Source organism: Pipistrellus hanaki, assembly GCF_964339955.1.
Source record: "Pipistrellus hanaki genome assembly, chromosome: 7".
In the NCBI taxonomy this organism is placed as follows: domain Eukaryota; kingdom Metazoa; phylum Chordata; class Mammalia; order Chiroptera; family Vespertilionidae; genus Pipistrellus; species Pipistrellus hanaki.
Genome location: NC_140509.1, coordinates 13,192,952 through 13,207,863, shown reverse-complemented (window position 1 = coordinate 13,207,863; position 14,912 = coordinate 13,192,952). Strand labels below are relative to the sequence as shown.

The window sequence follows — 14,912 nt, the reverse complement described above, 5'->3', positions numbered from 1 at the left end:
GGATAAAGCAGAAAGAGAGGGTTCAAATAGGCACCTTGTAACTGCAGAATAATTAAGTCAAACGACAAGATGAGGGTAATCCCAGACCAGGGAAGGCAGCATCCAAACCCAACTGGTGGCCGTCTCCCAGGAACAGACCTCACTTGCATTTTAAACCTCAAAATGGAAATCCTACTAACACTAAGTCAGTGGGCAAGAGCTCCTGAGAGAAGTTCCCAGGCAGTAACTTCCCGGTCTGGGAAGCTCTCTCCATAGCCATCTCTCTTGGGAAACGGCAGACCCTGAGTTTAACTTCCTCATCAGATGACTGGCAAGTCAGAACAGACACATTCCAGCCCTGGAAGAACCGCTCTGCTTCACTGGGAGAAGAAAACAACTTACCAAAGAACACAAAGGAAATAAAATTGTCATATTTTAATGATAAGGATGAAATAGTAAGATGAGAAAAAAGCCCTCCTTCAAACACAAAACAGCTCAAAAACACATTTCTAAAAATTTATGATACTACCACATGGATGAATCCTGAAAACATGATGCTATGTGAAAGGAGCCAGCCACAAAGGACCACATGTGCTATGGCTGCATTTATATGAAGTGTTCAAAAAGGGCAAGTCCATAAAGACAGAGATTAGTTTAAATGGTTAGTTTAATGGCTAAAAGTACGGGGTTTCTTTGGGGAATAATGAAAATGTTCTAAAATTATTTGAGGTAAAGGTTGACAACGCTGTAAAGTACTAAAAACCACCGAACTATGTACTTTAAATTGGTGAATTGTATGGTTTATGAATTATATTTAAATAAGCTGTTTGGGGAGGGAAAAAAAAAAAGCCATGGCTCCACACTAAATCCACATTAGTCTAAAAAACATGAAGTTCTCCCTGGCTGGTTTGGCTCGATGGATAGAGCGTCGGCCTGCGGACCAAAGGGTCCTGGGTTCGGTTCCGTTCAAGGGCATGTACCTAAGTTGCGGGCACATCCCCAGTAGGGGGTGTGCGGGAGGCAGCTGATCGATCTTTCTCTCTCATCAATGTTTCTAACTATCTCTCTCCCTTCTCTGCAAAAAAATTAATAACATATATTTTAAAAAGAACAACAAAACATGAAGTTCCAACTATAATGCAAAACCTCCCTGGGCAAAATTTGAAGGTGGGAAAAAGTTGACATCAGTGTTAGGTAGAGGCCCCAGCTAGATTTCCCTAGCAAAACACTCCCATCTTAGTTTGGGGAAGAATTTCACAGTCTTGTCTCAAAATCATCAATGTCATGGAAATCCCCATCTGGCTTTAGGTTCCTGTTTCAAAAACACTGGAAAAACCAAAACAGGCAAAACGCACTTTCAAAACAACACCTTTCATCTACGTGGGCAAGGGAAGACACAGAGGATCATGGGACAGATCAGAAGACAAAGTTAAAAATTCACTATCATTAGAGAAACTCGAGTCAAAAAAAGACTACACATTTCCCAAGGGAGCTGTGTTTCAAAAGTCCCTAAATAACATAACTCACAACAAATGGTGGTGGCCAAAGAACTCGTCTGGGTGACTGAGACCTTGCAAGAGATCACACTGACCTCAGTTCCTCCGTATTGGGTTTTCACGGTGGCAAATATCTTCTCAACCTGTTTACTTTCTCAAACCAAGGGCAGAGAGAGCAGAGGGGATCATGAGACGCCCCATGAGGACCCTGGGCTGCATCCACAAGGGCCTGAGGTCACAGCTGTCACCATGGAGAAAGGGGAGGTGGAACAGGTATCTCTTACCCTAAAACAAAACACACAAAACCCTGGGGGCATTGGGGTGCTTAGGGAGACAGACATCTCTGCAGCTATTGGCCAGCAACTTAATCCTGCCCCAACCAACTGGATTCTCTCTAATCCCCAGGAAAATAAATGAAAAGACCAAATGCCATTCATCAATTAATAATGAAGCAGATGCTGTTTGGCTTCTGTCTCTCAGCGAGACTCCTGTTCTAAAGGATCTGCTTCAGTCCCTAAGAACAAAACGGCCATTTCCAAAGCCAAGGGCATGGAACTAGCAAGTGCTTAGAACAAGGCCTGACTCATAATAGGTATTCAATAAATTTGTTGAATGCCCCTAGAATGAATACTGGCATTAATTCTCTTTGCACTCTTGCCTTCTTCTCGCAGCCTGGAAACACACACACACACACACACACACACACACACACACACGTCAATCCATGCCTGTCCACTGAAACTCCATTTGCATGTAACCTGCAAAATTAATAAAATTAGCAATTACTCCTACAATAAAGATTTCTGGAGGGCAGGGATTTTCATTAATTTTGGTACTAATGTTCCTTAAGCGCCTAAAAAGTGCCCGGCACATCACTGGCTTTCGATGCATATTTTTTTTTAATGCCTAATGAATTATGTATAAGGGCCTACAAGCAAACCCTTCACAAAACCATTTCCACAAGGGCGGCAGAGGCTGCTTCGAGGCCTCCCACCGCCAGGAGCCGCTGTGGGGAACGCCCAGCTCCCTTCCCACGTCACCTTCTACCCCCAGCGGTGCTCTTTGACCCCGTGAAGTCTCTGCCCCGAGTTAAGATGGCGGCGTCGGTGGCAGCTGCAGTCGGAGGACTGCGGCGGGCCTTTCGAAGGTCGCCCTCGTGGCGGGGCCCCGGCCGCCGGCCGCTGTCCTCCGAACGCGCTCCGGCCCGGGCGTCGGCCGTCCGTGACGCCTTCCTGAGCTTCTTTCGGGACCGCCATGGCCACCGGCTCGTGCCGTCCGCTTCCGTGCGGCCCCGAGGCGACCCCAGCCTGCTGTTCGTCAATGCCGGCATGAACCAGGTTGGGGCGGGGTTTGTGGGTGGTTTTTTGTGTGTTTTTTTTCCGCGAGAGAAAGGAGCTACGGGATTGGGCCAAAGAAGCAAGAGGCGGAGCTCGGAGCTTTTGGGGAGAGAGGGCAATGGTTGGGCTGAGTTAGGGTTTGGGGAACACTCGACCTGGGAACTTGTAGTTTGGGATTGAATTTTAGGCCCAAGAATGGTAAGGGCAGATGGTGGAGGAAGTCTGGCTTTATTTATTCTTTCAATAAAGATAACATTCATTGCATGGGTGTGGTGTGGAGCCCATGCTCTGTGCTAGACTGTGTTCTCCAAGCCCTTGACTTTGAGCACTACTTACCCTCCTGGACTTGTTGGTCTGCGTCTGTGAAATGGGTGGGAGGTGGGTGCAGAGGGGGAGTTGGTTAACTTTAGAGGCCATGCTGCCGTGTTGGGCCTGCCCAGTGCCCTGTGGTCTCAGTTTTGCACCCTGAAGTTATTGGCTGTGGTTGAAGAAGCTGAGATGGAGGACGCAGCCATTCATTGTCCCATTTCCAGCCACCAGCACATTACTCCTCCTTTTTTCTTTTTTTTCTTTTTTTTTCTTTTTTTTTTTTAAATATATTTTATTGATTTTGTACAGAGAGGAAGGGAGAGAGATAGAGAGTTAGAAACATCGATGAGAGTCATCGATCAGCTGCCTCTTGCACACCCCCTACTGGGGATGTGCCCGCAACCAAGGTACATGCCCTTGACCGGAATCGAACCCGGGTCCCTTCAGTCCCTTCAAGCCAACGCTCTATCCATTGAGCCAAACCCGTTTCAGCTACTCCTCCTTTTTTCTTGCCTATTTTACTAGCAGAGGGTCTCTGTTTATGGTTATTTACTCCTTGCCTGCCACACACACACACACACACACACACACACACATGAGATGGGTACCCCTAGTCTCCCAGGTTGCCCCCCTCCCGCGCTCCCTCCCTCCCCACAAGCCAAAACCACACTGCACTCTCGGTAGCACAGTCAGCCATCTCTGTCCTTACTCCCCATATTTCTCTTCCCATGAGGGACTTGGATATCTCTCTCCCCCTTCTTCACATGTTCCAGTTCAAGCCAATCTTCCTGGGCACCGTGGATCCGCGAAGTGAGATGGCAGGTTTCCGACGTGTGGCCAACAGCCAGAAATGTGTGAGGGCCGGAGGCAGCCACAACGACCTGGAGGACGTGGGCCGGGACCTTTCCCATCACACCTTCTTTGAGATGCTTGGCAATTGGGCCTTTGGGGGGGAATATTTTAAGGTGAGTCTCCAGGAAGTCCTGGAGGTAGGAAAGGGTCAGCGTTCAACCAAGAAGGGGGTTAGAGTTAGTCCTCTCTCCACTCCTAGAGTCTGCTTGGGCAGGGCCTCAGGCCAGACACAGAGGCAAAGTGCAACGTGAACGAGTATAAGAGGAATGTGTCTCATTTCTCTAATTGGATTGTAAGCTTTTGATTGTGCCCCCTGCCTGATGGCTGATCAGTAATTGTTGTATGAATAAACAGTGACACTAAACCGCATGAGTTCTAAATCACCCCAGGTGAGAGTGGCTAGAGGATTTCACGGAGAAGGTGAGACTTGGAAGAAAGGAGGATTTGGAAGCTTTCTGGGCAGGAAAGAACTCAGAGTTTGGTCATGGCTTGTTTTAGAAACAAGGTGGACAGTGGAAATGGTTGTGTCTCAAGCTGAGGGCTGACCTCAGGTGGCTGGATTGACGCGTTGGTGGGGCTCTCTTCTCACCCGTCTTCCTCGTCGCCCCATGTGGGTTTCCCCCGCAGGAGGAGGCGTGCAGCATGGCCTGGGAACTGCTGACTCAGGTCTATGGGATCCCTGAGGACAGGCTCTGGGTCTCCTACTTTGGCGGTGATCCCAAGGCAGGGCTGGACCCAGACCTGGAGAGCAGGGACATCTGGCTCAGCTTAGGGTAAGTTCTCCCTCCCCAATGTCCACTCCTGGAGGGCAGGCGGCCTGGAAAACAGACCCTGTCAGCACAGGCCTTTAGAGTCTCAGCCTATCCGAGGAGACCCTGGGGTCGGGCCTGGTCCTCCTCTTGCTGAGCTTGATGGAGAGGCGCTCCTGGCAAAGAGGGTCCGGCTTTGGGGTTTGCTGTCTCCCTCCCACCCACCTGGCTTTCTTTCCAGGGTGCCTGCCAGCCGCGTGCTCTCCTTTGGCCCACAAGAGAACTTCTGGGAGATGGGGGACACCGGCCCTTGTGGGCCCTGCACCGAGATCCACTACGACCTGGCCGGAGGGACGGGGGCCCCCGAGCTGGTGGAACTCTGGAATCTGGTCTTCATGCAGCACAACAGGTAACGGGCGCTGAGGCAGGAGGGGAGTCCCCGGCTGGAAGTGGAGACGCAGCAATCAGGAGACTTGGATCTACTTCTTATAAAAGCACACGCTTCAATGGCACTTCCTGGGTGCCAGGCACATTTCTAAACACTGTTCAGATAATAACTGATTTAATCCTCGTCTTTGCCCATAACAGTTCAAACTAGTCACTGCTGCCCTCTGGCCTCTGCTCCCTCATCACATGATAGAGTGGAATCTGATGGTCTCTAAGATTTTCCTCCAGCCTTGACATGCCTCTTTCTAAGGCCAAATAACTCTGTCCCAGGAAGGGAATGTCGAGGTCCGGGCAAGGGCCCAAGGGTCAGGGGGTGGTGGTGAGGGTAGAGTCACCCTTTATGAGAAGGGACAGGACCCAAGGCCATCGTCCGTGTTTGGGGTGGGGGGTATTATATGCATCTGGCTCCTCCCTCTCTCAGGCCCCTCAGACCCCTCCTCATTCCTCTGTGCCTCTTGAGCCCCACACCTGTCTGTCATCCTGTGCGGAGTCTCACCCGGTTCACCTTCCCTGGCCAGAGAAGCAGACGGGAGTCTGCAGCCCCTGCCCCAGCGGCATGTGGACACGGGAATGGGCCTGGAAAGGCTGGTGGCTGTGCTGCAAGGCAGGCGCTCCACCTACGACACTGACCTCTTCTCCCCGCTGCTCACCGCTATACACCAGGTGAGCTGCCTCTCCCCTTCCGGAAGCCTCCGGCCTGCTCGCCGGGGCCTTTGGGATCTGGCCCTCGTGCAACACAACAGGCAGTGGGGTGCTGAAGCAGGAGGACACGTGACAGGAAGAGAAAAGGTGGCAGGCAGGAGGCTGGGGGCAGCTGTGCCTCTAGGCGTTGGCTGGCAGTGGGGGTGACCAGCCATGTGTCCGTCACCCTCCAGCCGGCTAGCTCAGACTCGTTCACCACAGTTCAGCCAGGTTCCCAGGAGAGCAGAAGCACACGGGCTCTTGAGGCCTGGGCTCGAACAGCGTCATTCCCACCGTATTCTCGACCAAAGCAAGTCACGAGCTGGCCCAGATTCCAGAGATGGAGAAACAGATGCTCTGTCTCGATGGAAAGCAATTCCCTCGCCTGTAAAGTCACATTGCAAAGTGGCGTGCTCACAGAAAAAGGAAGGATGGTGGCCATCTTACAAACAGGCGACCCCGAAGAGGAAAGCTAGAGTCCAATCTTACGGGACTGGAAGTCCCAAGTAGGGATTTATTCTGAGTGTAGTGAGCAGGGCCCTCGGGAGGAGCATGCTCTGACTGACACTTTTAAAAGACCACTCCTGTTTCTATGTGGAGGATGAGCTGGAGGGGGGCAGGAGTAGAAGCTGAGAAACCAACTGGGAGGCGATTTCATAGTCCAGGGAAGGGACAGTAGGGCATGGCTTAGGCTGGTCATAGTGAAAGTGGAGGAAAGTAGGTTGATTTGCAAGATCTCATGGAGGGAGCAGCAAAGGCCCCACTGACTTAGTGGATGTGAGGGGGTGGGGTGGGGGGAGAAAAGGCTGGCTCCCGAGTGTTTGACAAGCAGTGAGGCGAACGGCAGGACTGTACTGAGGGGGCAGCTTGGGGAAGAGACAGGTGTGGAGCTGCAGGAATCCAGCACTCTGCTCTGGAGCACATGTGCACACAGCCCCCACCGTCCCTCCGTGCCCCCTAGGTCTGGAGAAGCCCGGAGAGCACTGTGGTCAGACAGGCCGGCTCACAGCTCAGGGCGGCTCCTGGTCAGCTGTGTGGCGCTTAGATCCTCTGGGCCTCTGTTCCTCTGACGTCGAGGACAGAAATAACTCCCAGAACAGGGTGTTTGGGGGATTAGACATCATGTCAACCGAACACACAGTTCTGATAGTAGGAATTCAGTAAATGATCACACCTGTGACTCTTGTTAGGGCGAATGTGGGCCCCTTGGGGGCAGAGTCTGAGTACCGTTCATCTTTGAAGCCTTCCTCCTGGCTATTCCAGATGTGGTCGGCGTTAGGGGTGATGAAGAGCATCCCCCCGGGCAGGTCCGGCACGGCAGCAGCCACGCCCCTCTCCTGCTTTCCAGGGCTGCGGGGCGCCCCCTTACCGGGGCCGGGTAGGGGCAGCAGACGAGGGCCGCACGGACATGGCGTACCGCGTGGTGGCCGATCACATCCGCACACTCAGTGTCTGCATCGCCGACGGCGTCTCCCCGGGGATGTCGGGCGCCCCGTGAGTCTGGATGGACCACAGAGGGGCCGGTGCGGCTGGGGCTGGCAGGGGGGGAGGGGACAGAGTGGGTCAGGCGGAGATGGCAGGAGGAGCCGGAGAAGGGAGAGGGCTTTGGGGTGGGAGCACACGCGGGGCCTTGCCCTCCCCAATCTCCAAACTGCTGGCCAGGGGCTGCTGGGGGTTCACACTGGGGCTTTGTACCCTCTAGGCTGGTTCTTCGTCGGATCCTCCGTCGAGCCGTGCGGTTCTCTACCGAGGTCCTGCGGGCACCCCCTGGCTTCCTGGGCAGCCTGGTCCCGGTGGTGGTGGAGACGCTGGTGAGGACAGAGCTTCCGCTCCCCTGGGCCTCCCGGGCACTCGGGGAGCCTGCCGCCCAGCGTCCTGTCAGTAGCTGAGAAAGCTGCCGTGGCTTACGGGAGCAGGGAGCCTTCAGGAAGCCTCGCCCCTTTAACCGTGGGACTCCCTGGCCTGTGTCCCCACCCCACAGGGAAACTGACTCCCCATTAGGGTCCCTGCCCCTGTCCCTCAGCCTGTCTGAGCCTCCAGAACAGTGTCCTCAGGGAGGCCAGGACCAGAGGGGGAGGCGGCTGGTAGCCTTTCCTCTCACTCCTCAGCCCTTTATTACCTCCTCCAGGGAGACACGTACCCAGAGCTGCAGAAGAGCTCCGCCCAGGTACCGGCCTCGGGGGGCGGAGGGACGGGCTGGCCAGAGAGGTGGAGAGAGGCTCTCCCTCCATCTCTGTCGTGCCCGCCGTTCAGATAGCCAACCTGGTGTCGGAGGACGAGGCCGCCTTCCTGGCCTCCCTGCAGCGGGGTCGGCGGGTCATCGAGCGGACCCTGAGGCGCCTGGGACCTTCGGACCTGTTCCCCGGTGAGTGGGCGCCTCGCCCAGGCGTGGGGTCCTCACGCAGGTGAGCCGGGCAGGCCGAGAAGGGAGCTCTGGGCTAGGCCTGTGCCTCGCACCTCCCCTCCTCCTCCTTGTCCCTCCCCCTGTACTCGCTCCAACACCCAGACTTCTCCCCATTTCTCCGCCTACTCTCTGCCCCGCTGCTCCTGCTTCAGTCTCTGCTCCCCTTCCCCTCTGAAGTGCTGGTTGCCAAGGGAGCAGCCTGGGTACCCCCAGCTCTGGCCTTGGAGCCGAAGCCTGAAGGTGACCCGTGTCCTGGGCAACCCAGTGTGAGGAGAGGGTACTTGTGCTTGGCACCTGGTGTGGTTGGGAAAGCCCTGGCCCTTCTCCCTCACTCCCCACCCCTCTGACCTGCCCCTCCCTGCTCAAAGCCCCTTGTCTTCCTTCCGAAAAGCCGACGTGGCCTGGTCCTTGTCAATGTCCGGCGACCTGGGGCTCCCACTGGACCTGGTAGAGCTGATGCTGGAGGAGAAAGGGGTGCAGCTGGACTCGGCTGGGCTGGCGCGGCTGGCCCAGGAGGAGGCCCAGGTACAGCTGGGGCACCCCCACCAGGTTCTGTTGGGACAGTCAGCCACTCCTCAGCCCCCAGTCCCTGGGGAGGCTGCAGCTATTAAAGGAAGAGGAGGCTGAGCTAGGCCCTGTCCTTCACCTGGGTCCCTCCCAGCCCCGGAAAGGCACACCAGTGCAGTGGGCTAAACAGGAGCGGGCAGGGGAAGGCGAGCACGGTGTCCTGGGAGGCGCCTACAGGGGCAGAATTCGGTGAGGAAGGCCTGATCCTCAGACCCCGCAGGATGGGTGGCTCACCAGCCAACCCAGCTTGGTCTCCAGCACCAGCCAAGCCCTGCGCGCTTATTCCAGAGGGGGCTGCAGGGTGCACAGAGCGGATGGCAGAGACAGGGCTCTTCAGAGGCCCAAGTCCCATTGCACTCTCCATGCAGCCCTTCACTGCATACACATGCCCGTGCCTGTCCTGCAGCACCAGGCCCAGCAGGCTGAGCCAACTGAGGAGCAGGGGCTGCGGCTCAACATCCATGCGCTGGGGGAGCTGCAGCGCCGAGGGCTGCCCCCAACCGATGACAGCCCCAAGTACCACTACTGCCTTCGACCCAGTGGGGGTTATGGTGAGAGCCTGGGCTGAGCGGTGGCCATAGCTTGCCTGACCTTGATTGGGAGGGACAGGCAGATGGTTGCCCTGTGCATTCCCCGGGGACCACCAGGGGTCGCTGTGTCCCTGAGCAGGACTTGGACCCTATCTCCCATTCCCACCACCCCCACCCCCCACCCCTCCTCCAGCTACGTGCCTGTTGGCTTCTGGTAAGGCACAGACCCGCCTGTATGTCTCAGACCCCTGCCTCGCACTGATAACCACTTTCTGCCCTGGCAGAGTTTGGCACCTGCGAGGCCCAGGTGCTCCAGCTGTATACAGAGGACGGAACAGCCGTAGCCTCCGTGGGGGAAGGCCAGCGCTGCGGCATCCTCTTAGACAGAACCAACTTCTACGCCGAACAGGGGGGTCAGGCTTCAGACCGAGGTTACCTGGTGCGGGTGGGGCAGCAGGTGAGCTCCCCGCCCCCACCCCAATACGCACACAGGATAACTTCTGCAGGAGGCAGACCTGAGCCATAAAGGGGGGGGGGGGGGGGTGAAGGAGGGGAAGGGGAGAAGCTCCAGGCAGTCACTCTAGCCCCTTGGCCTCTGACCTTCCCCAGGATGTGCTGTTCCCGGTTGCCCGGGCCCAGGTCTGCGGAGGCTTCGTCCTGCATGAGGCTGTGGCCCCTGAGTGCCTGAAGGTGGGGGATGCAGTGCAGCTGCACGTAGATAAGGTAAGGACTCCCCCTGCTGCTCTTGATATCCTGCAGCTCCTTTACTCTCTACTCCCACTCACCCCGGACGCCGGGTGACAAAAGCGTTTCAGTCCTGGCGTCTAGGCTGCATGGAGAAGCACACGGCCATCCACCTGCTAAACTGGGCCCTGCGGCAGGCCCTGGGCCCTGGCACCGAACAGCGAGGCTCCCATCTCAGTCCCGAGCGGCTGCGCTTTGACGTGGCCACCCAGGTGAGCAGGGCACAGAAAGACAGGCTTCACGTGCGGTGACAGGTTCAGCTTGGGAAAGGCTGGTGGGGTGGGGAGTCTGGCCAGTCCGAGGGCCTGGTCTCCCTGTCATTCAGTCACTATAGGAACCTGAGTGGGTGTCAGCCCAGGGTGCTCCCTGTCATTCAGTCACTATAGGAGCCATCAGGCTCCTCCAGCACAGCAAGGGAGGTGGAGTCCTCCCTTCACCCAGCCACCCATTTTCCTTGTTCCTGCTGTCGCCCAAGCCATGCTTGCACAGAGCCGCTGCTCTCTCCCTCCTCTGCCACCCTGTTCCCTCCTCTCCTTGTATATCTGGCTTAGTACTTCCTCCAGGAAACACTCACTGACTATACCTATCCCACTGACTACTCCTTGCTCCTGCATCTCCTCCATCCTAACTTCTCTTCAACTCATTGCCTCTTGTCGTCATAAGCTCCCTGAGTACAGAGCCTCTACTTTCTGTTTTAATCCTCACTTGATGATATGTTTATTGATTTTAGAGAGAGAAAGGGGAAGAGAGAGAGAGAAATAAACATCGATGTGAGAAACATCAATCATTTGCCTCCCCTATGTGCCCCAACCTGGGAGGGAACCCGAAACTTGGGTATATGTGCCCTGACCGGGAATCGAACCCGCTGACTCTGTGATGTATGGGATGCTGCTCCAACGAACTGAGCCATCTGTCCGGGGCTCCGTCAACTTTTGATGCCTAATGAAAGGCCTGCAGCGTCCAATAGGCCCAACCCCCAGGTAGCTTTCTAAGGACAAGCATTGTTTCTGCACAGCGTTTATTGAGCACCTACTAGGTGCTAGCCACTGTGCTAGGACGTAGGGGTGTTCAGTGAATAGTGACTGCTGCTTCATGTATAGGTTGCAGGCATGGGGCTGACTGCCTGTCGGTCCGTCCATTTCCCTCCACCCCACAGGCCCCGCTGACCCCAGAGCAGCTCCGGGCAGTGGAGAGCACAGTGCAGGAGGCTGTGCGGCGGGACGAGGCCGTGTACATGGAGGAGGTAGCCCTGGCGCTCACTGCCCACGTCCCTGGCCTGCGCTGCCTGGATGAGGTGAGTTGGGGGAGCTCCCTTGGTGGAGATCCCCTCCCCTCTCCCCTCCACGGGCCAGTGACAGACCTGTCCCCTCCCACCCACAGGTGTACCCAGACCCCGTGCGGGTGGTGTCAGTGGGGGTGCCTGTAGCCCAGGCGCTGGACCCAGCTTCTCAGGCCACACTGAGGACGTCTGTGGAGCTGTGCTGTGGGACGTGAGTCACCTGCCGGCCTGCCCTGGCCTGGCCTGGAGCTGGGTCCTCGCCCTTCCTTGGTCTCTGGAGCTGCCCACTCCTGGTTTGGAGCTCAGACTGCTCTTCTCTTCCATAATCCCCCTGACTTCTCCCTCCCTCTGCCCACAGGCACTTGCTGCGCACAGGGGCCGTCGGAGACCTGGTCATCGTTGGGGAGCGCCAACTCACCAAGGGCACCACCCGCCTGCTGGCCATCACCGGGGAGCAGGCCCAGCAGGTCGGGCAGGCCAGCAGGGCCCAGGGGACATGCAGCTGATACGCTCAGGCTGGGGGACGCCCAGCAGCAGAACCAGTGCCCTACATGTGTACTGCTGGCTGCTGGCATGATCATGTGGTGCCTTGATTGGTCCTGATGGTTAAATATTTCAAATTTGGCCTTGAGCAACAATAGGTTGAGAGCCTTGAAAGTAAGCCAACAGCCCTGACCATCCTGTTCCCTCCCCGCAGGCCCGAGAAGTGGGCCAGAGCCTGGCCCAGGAGGTGGAAGCAGCCACAGAGCGGCTGAGTCGGGGCAGCCGGGATGTGGTGGAGGCCCAGCAGCTGTCCAAGGACATGGGACGACTCACCGATGTGAGGGTCATGCCCACCATGGAGCTGCCCACATGCCCATGCACGCCCCCCCCCCCCCCCATGTCCTTATCCTATGCCCTTCCTCATGCCTCTCTGGTCCCTTCCAGTCTCTCCCCAGCATTCCGGGGAATGCCTGGGTGATTGTCTGCAGGGTGGAGTGGGGTGGGTCCTGCTGCTCCCAGCCTTAGAAGCTGTGGCTCAGGGAGGGCGAGGATGACATGCTGCTCTGACCGTAGGCTGTGGACACCGCTGTGATGCCCCAGTGGCAGCGGCGGGAGCTGCAGGCCACACTGAAGGGGCTGCAGCGGCGTGCTAACACTGCGATCCGGAAGCTGGAAATAAGGCAGGTAGGAGGGGGTTTGGCTGCACCCATCGGGGCAGATAGCAGGCACACCCAACAGGGGCCAGGGACACACTAGTGTGAACTGGCATGGGGATGGTGTCAGCTCCCTCTCCTGCCAGCTGGGCACCATTACCAGACCCCCGCTTCTCTGCCAAGCTGTGTCTCCCAGCTCCCAAGCCTGGCTCAGGCTCTCCCTCCGGAAGCTGACTGACTGCTCCATTCAGCCCTGATTACTCCTCTGTGCATTCTTCCCCCTGCCCCCTCTCCATCTGTACTCCAGCCTTAGTCCTCTCGCCTTCAGCGACCTATTTGTCGGGGCCTGGAGCTCCAGTGAAAGGGAGGGGGTGAGGGAGGAGAGAAAGGACACAGGTGGGACCCGAAAGGAGGCCATTCCAGGCAGAACCCCTGGCCCCTCTGTTCAAAGCTAAAGCCTTTGCTGCGGGAGGACGGGGTGGGTGAGGGGAAGGGACTCTGGACGGGGTTCAGTTCAGAAGCGGGCCGGTTGTCCCAGCCTGACCTGTGCTGTCGCTCCCGCCCCCCTCCCTCCCCAGGCTGCCCAGAAAGCACAGGAGCTGCTTCAGCGACACCCCCAGGAGGGGTCCCTGATCGTGGACACCGTTTCCACTGAGTCCCTCTCAGTGAGTATTGGGGCTGGGGGTGTCCTGACAGGGAGGTAGCTGGGAGTCTGGGCCTACGGGTCACCACCTGCCCTCCCTTGCCCAGGTGTTGGTGAAGGTGGTCCGGCAGCTGTGTGAGCAGGTGCCCAGCTCGTCCGTGCTGCTCCTCAGCCCCCAGCCCCTGGGGCACGTGCTGTGTGCCTGCCAGGTGGCCCAGGTGAGCCAAGTGGGAGAGCAGCCCACCCCGCCCATCTCCTAGTCCAGCCCTCTGATTCCCCTCTTCCTCTCAGACAAGGGAGCCAAGGCTGGGTGACCTATGAGGACACCCCAAGACATAGATATGGCCATCTTCTTGTCCCTAATGACCACACATCCCCCCTAGAGAGGGTACCACCTCACTCCCCCTCCACACACATTCCCAACCCAACCCTCACCTCTCTTCACCCCATTCCCCCATGAGACTGGCTGGGGAGCGGTGCTGATCACTGGGACTCACTCTCAAGAGAACATTGAGGGGATGGTGGCAGGGAGTGCCCCTCGGCATTGCTGCCCTTCTGTTTCCGTCCCCAGAGTGCCACGCCAGCTTTCACAGCAGAGGCCTGGGCGCTGGCTGTGTGCAGCCACATGGGAGGCAAGGCCTGGGGCTCCCGAGTGGTGGCCCAGGGCACCGGAAGCACTGCTGACCTGGAAGCTGCTCTCAGCACAGCCCGAGCCTACGCCCTCAACCAGCTCTGACCCAGGGACTCACGTAGACTAAAGAGAAAGCTAAACGTGGCAAGAATCGGATGAAACTTCCCGAAGGAGCCTGAAGGAACCCGCAGAACCTCCCTGGAGCTGAGGGGAGGCCTGGGGACTGGAGGCCCAGCAGCTGAGCTGAAGAGGCCACATGGGCTGGGTCCTGCTGGGCACAGGAAACGTGGGCTGGTGAAGGCAGAGTGGCCCAAGAGACTCACCAAACTAGGTGAATTTGAAAACATGGCTATCCTCGCTGTGATTGCTCATTAAAAAGTATTTCCCAGCCCTCCCAGCGTGGCTCAGCAGTTGAACTTCAGCCTATGAACTAGGAGGGCACAGTTCGATTCCTGGTCAGGGCATATGCCCAGGTTACAGGCTCTGTCCTCAGGTGGGGACGTGCAGGAGGCAGCGGGTCAATGATTCTCTCCCATTGATGTTTCTATCTCTCCCTCTCCTCTAAAATCAATAAAAATATTTTTTTAAAAGTATTTCCTGGAAGAAAGGAAGTTCCAGAAGGTTCTTTTGCTTAAAAAATAATAGATTTTCCATTCCCAGCAACTTGATATGGGTGCCCATCACCAGTCTGACTCCTCACATGGCTGAAAGGCCACCCAGCCTCCATATCGGAACCATCCTCATCGCCACCTGCTGAGTCCGCTGTGCCAGCCTGTCCCAGGCACTAGGATCCAGAACTGCATTGTGAAAGTCACTATCACAGGGTAGTCCTCTCAAGTCATTTAGTTCCTTAACAATAACATTGAAGGCCCTGGTGATGTGTTGATAAAATGAGTAACAAATACTGGTCAGTTGCTGAGAATGTGAGAACCAGACAAAACTTCCTGTCCTTGCAGAGCTTCTGGTGGGAAATAACGGGCAATAAAGAGAGAAGAGGGTGTCAGTGGTGGTGAGGTCTGAAGGAGTGGCTGGTATTTCCTCACTGAGGTGCATCTGAGGGAAGAGCTGTCCCTGCTGTTCCTTCAGCCCATGCAGAGTCCCTGGGGGGGGGGGGGGGGGGGGCGGGGC

The 14,912-nt window shown here is 56.7% G+C and overlaps 1 protein-coding gene across 1 annotated transcript; it reads left to right on the top strand.

The window, feature by feature from the left end:
• Positions 1-2,361: 2,361 nt before the first annotated feature.
• AARS2 (alanyl-tRNA synthetase 2, mitochondrial) lies at positions 2,362-14,380 on the top strand. Its single transcript, XM_084889808.1, has 22 exons — positions 2,362-2,812; positions 3,895-4,086; positions 4,601-4,746; positions 4,964-5,131; positions 5,688-5,832; positions 7,199-7,344; positions 7,553-7,661; positions 7,979-8,017; positions 8,104-8,215; positions 8,646-8,779; positions 9,228-9,372; positions 9,636-9,808; positions 9,961-10,074; positions 10,167-10,307; positions 11,252-11,389; positions 11,476-11,585; positions 11,733-11,841; positions 12,072-12,194; positions 12,431-12,541; positions 13,089-13,175; positions 13,261-13,371; positions 13,725-14,380. The coding sequence occupies exons 1-22, from the start codon at positions 2,378-2,380 to the stop codon at positions 13,887-13,889; spliced, it is 3,153 nt and encodes a 1,050-aa protein (XP_084745934.1). The 5' UTR covers positions 2,362-2,377; the 3' UTR covers positions 13,890-14,380.
• The last annotated feature ends 532 nt before the right edge of the window (positions 14,381-14,912 follow it).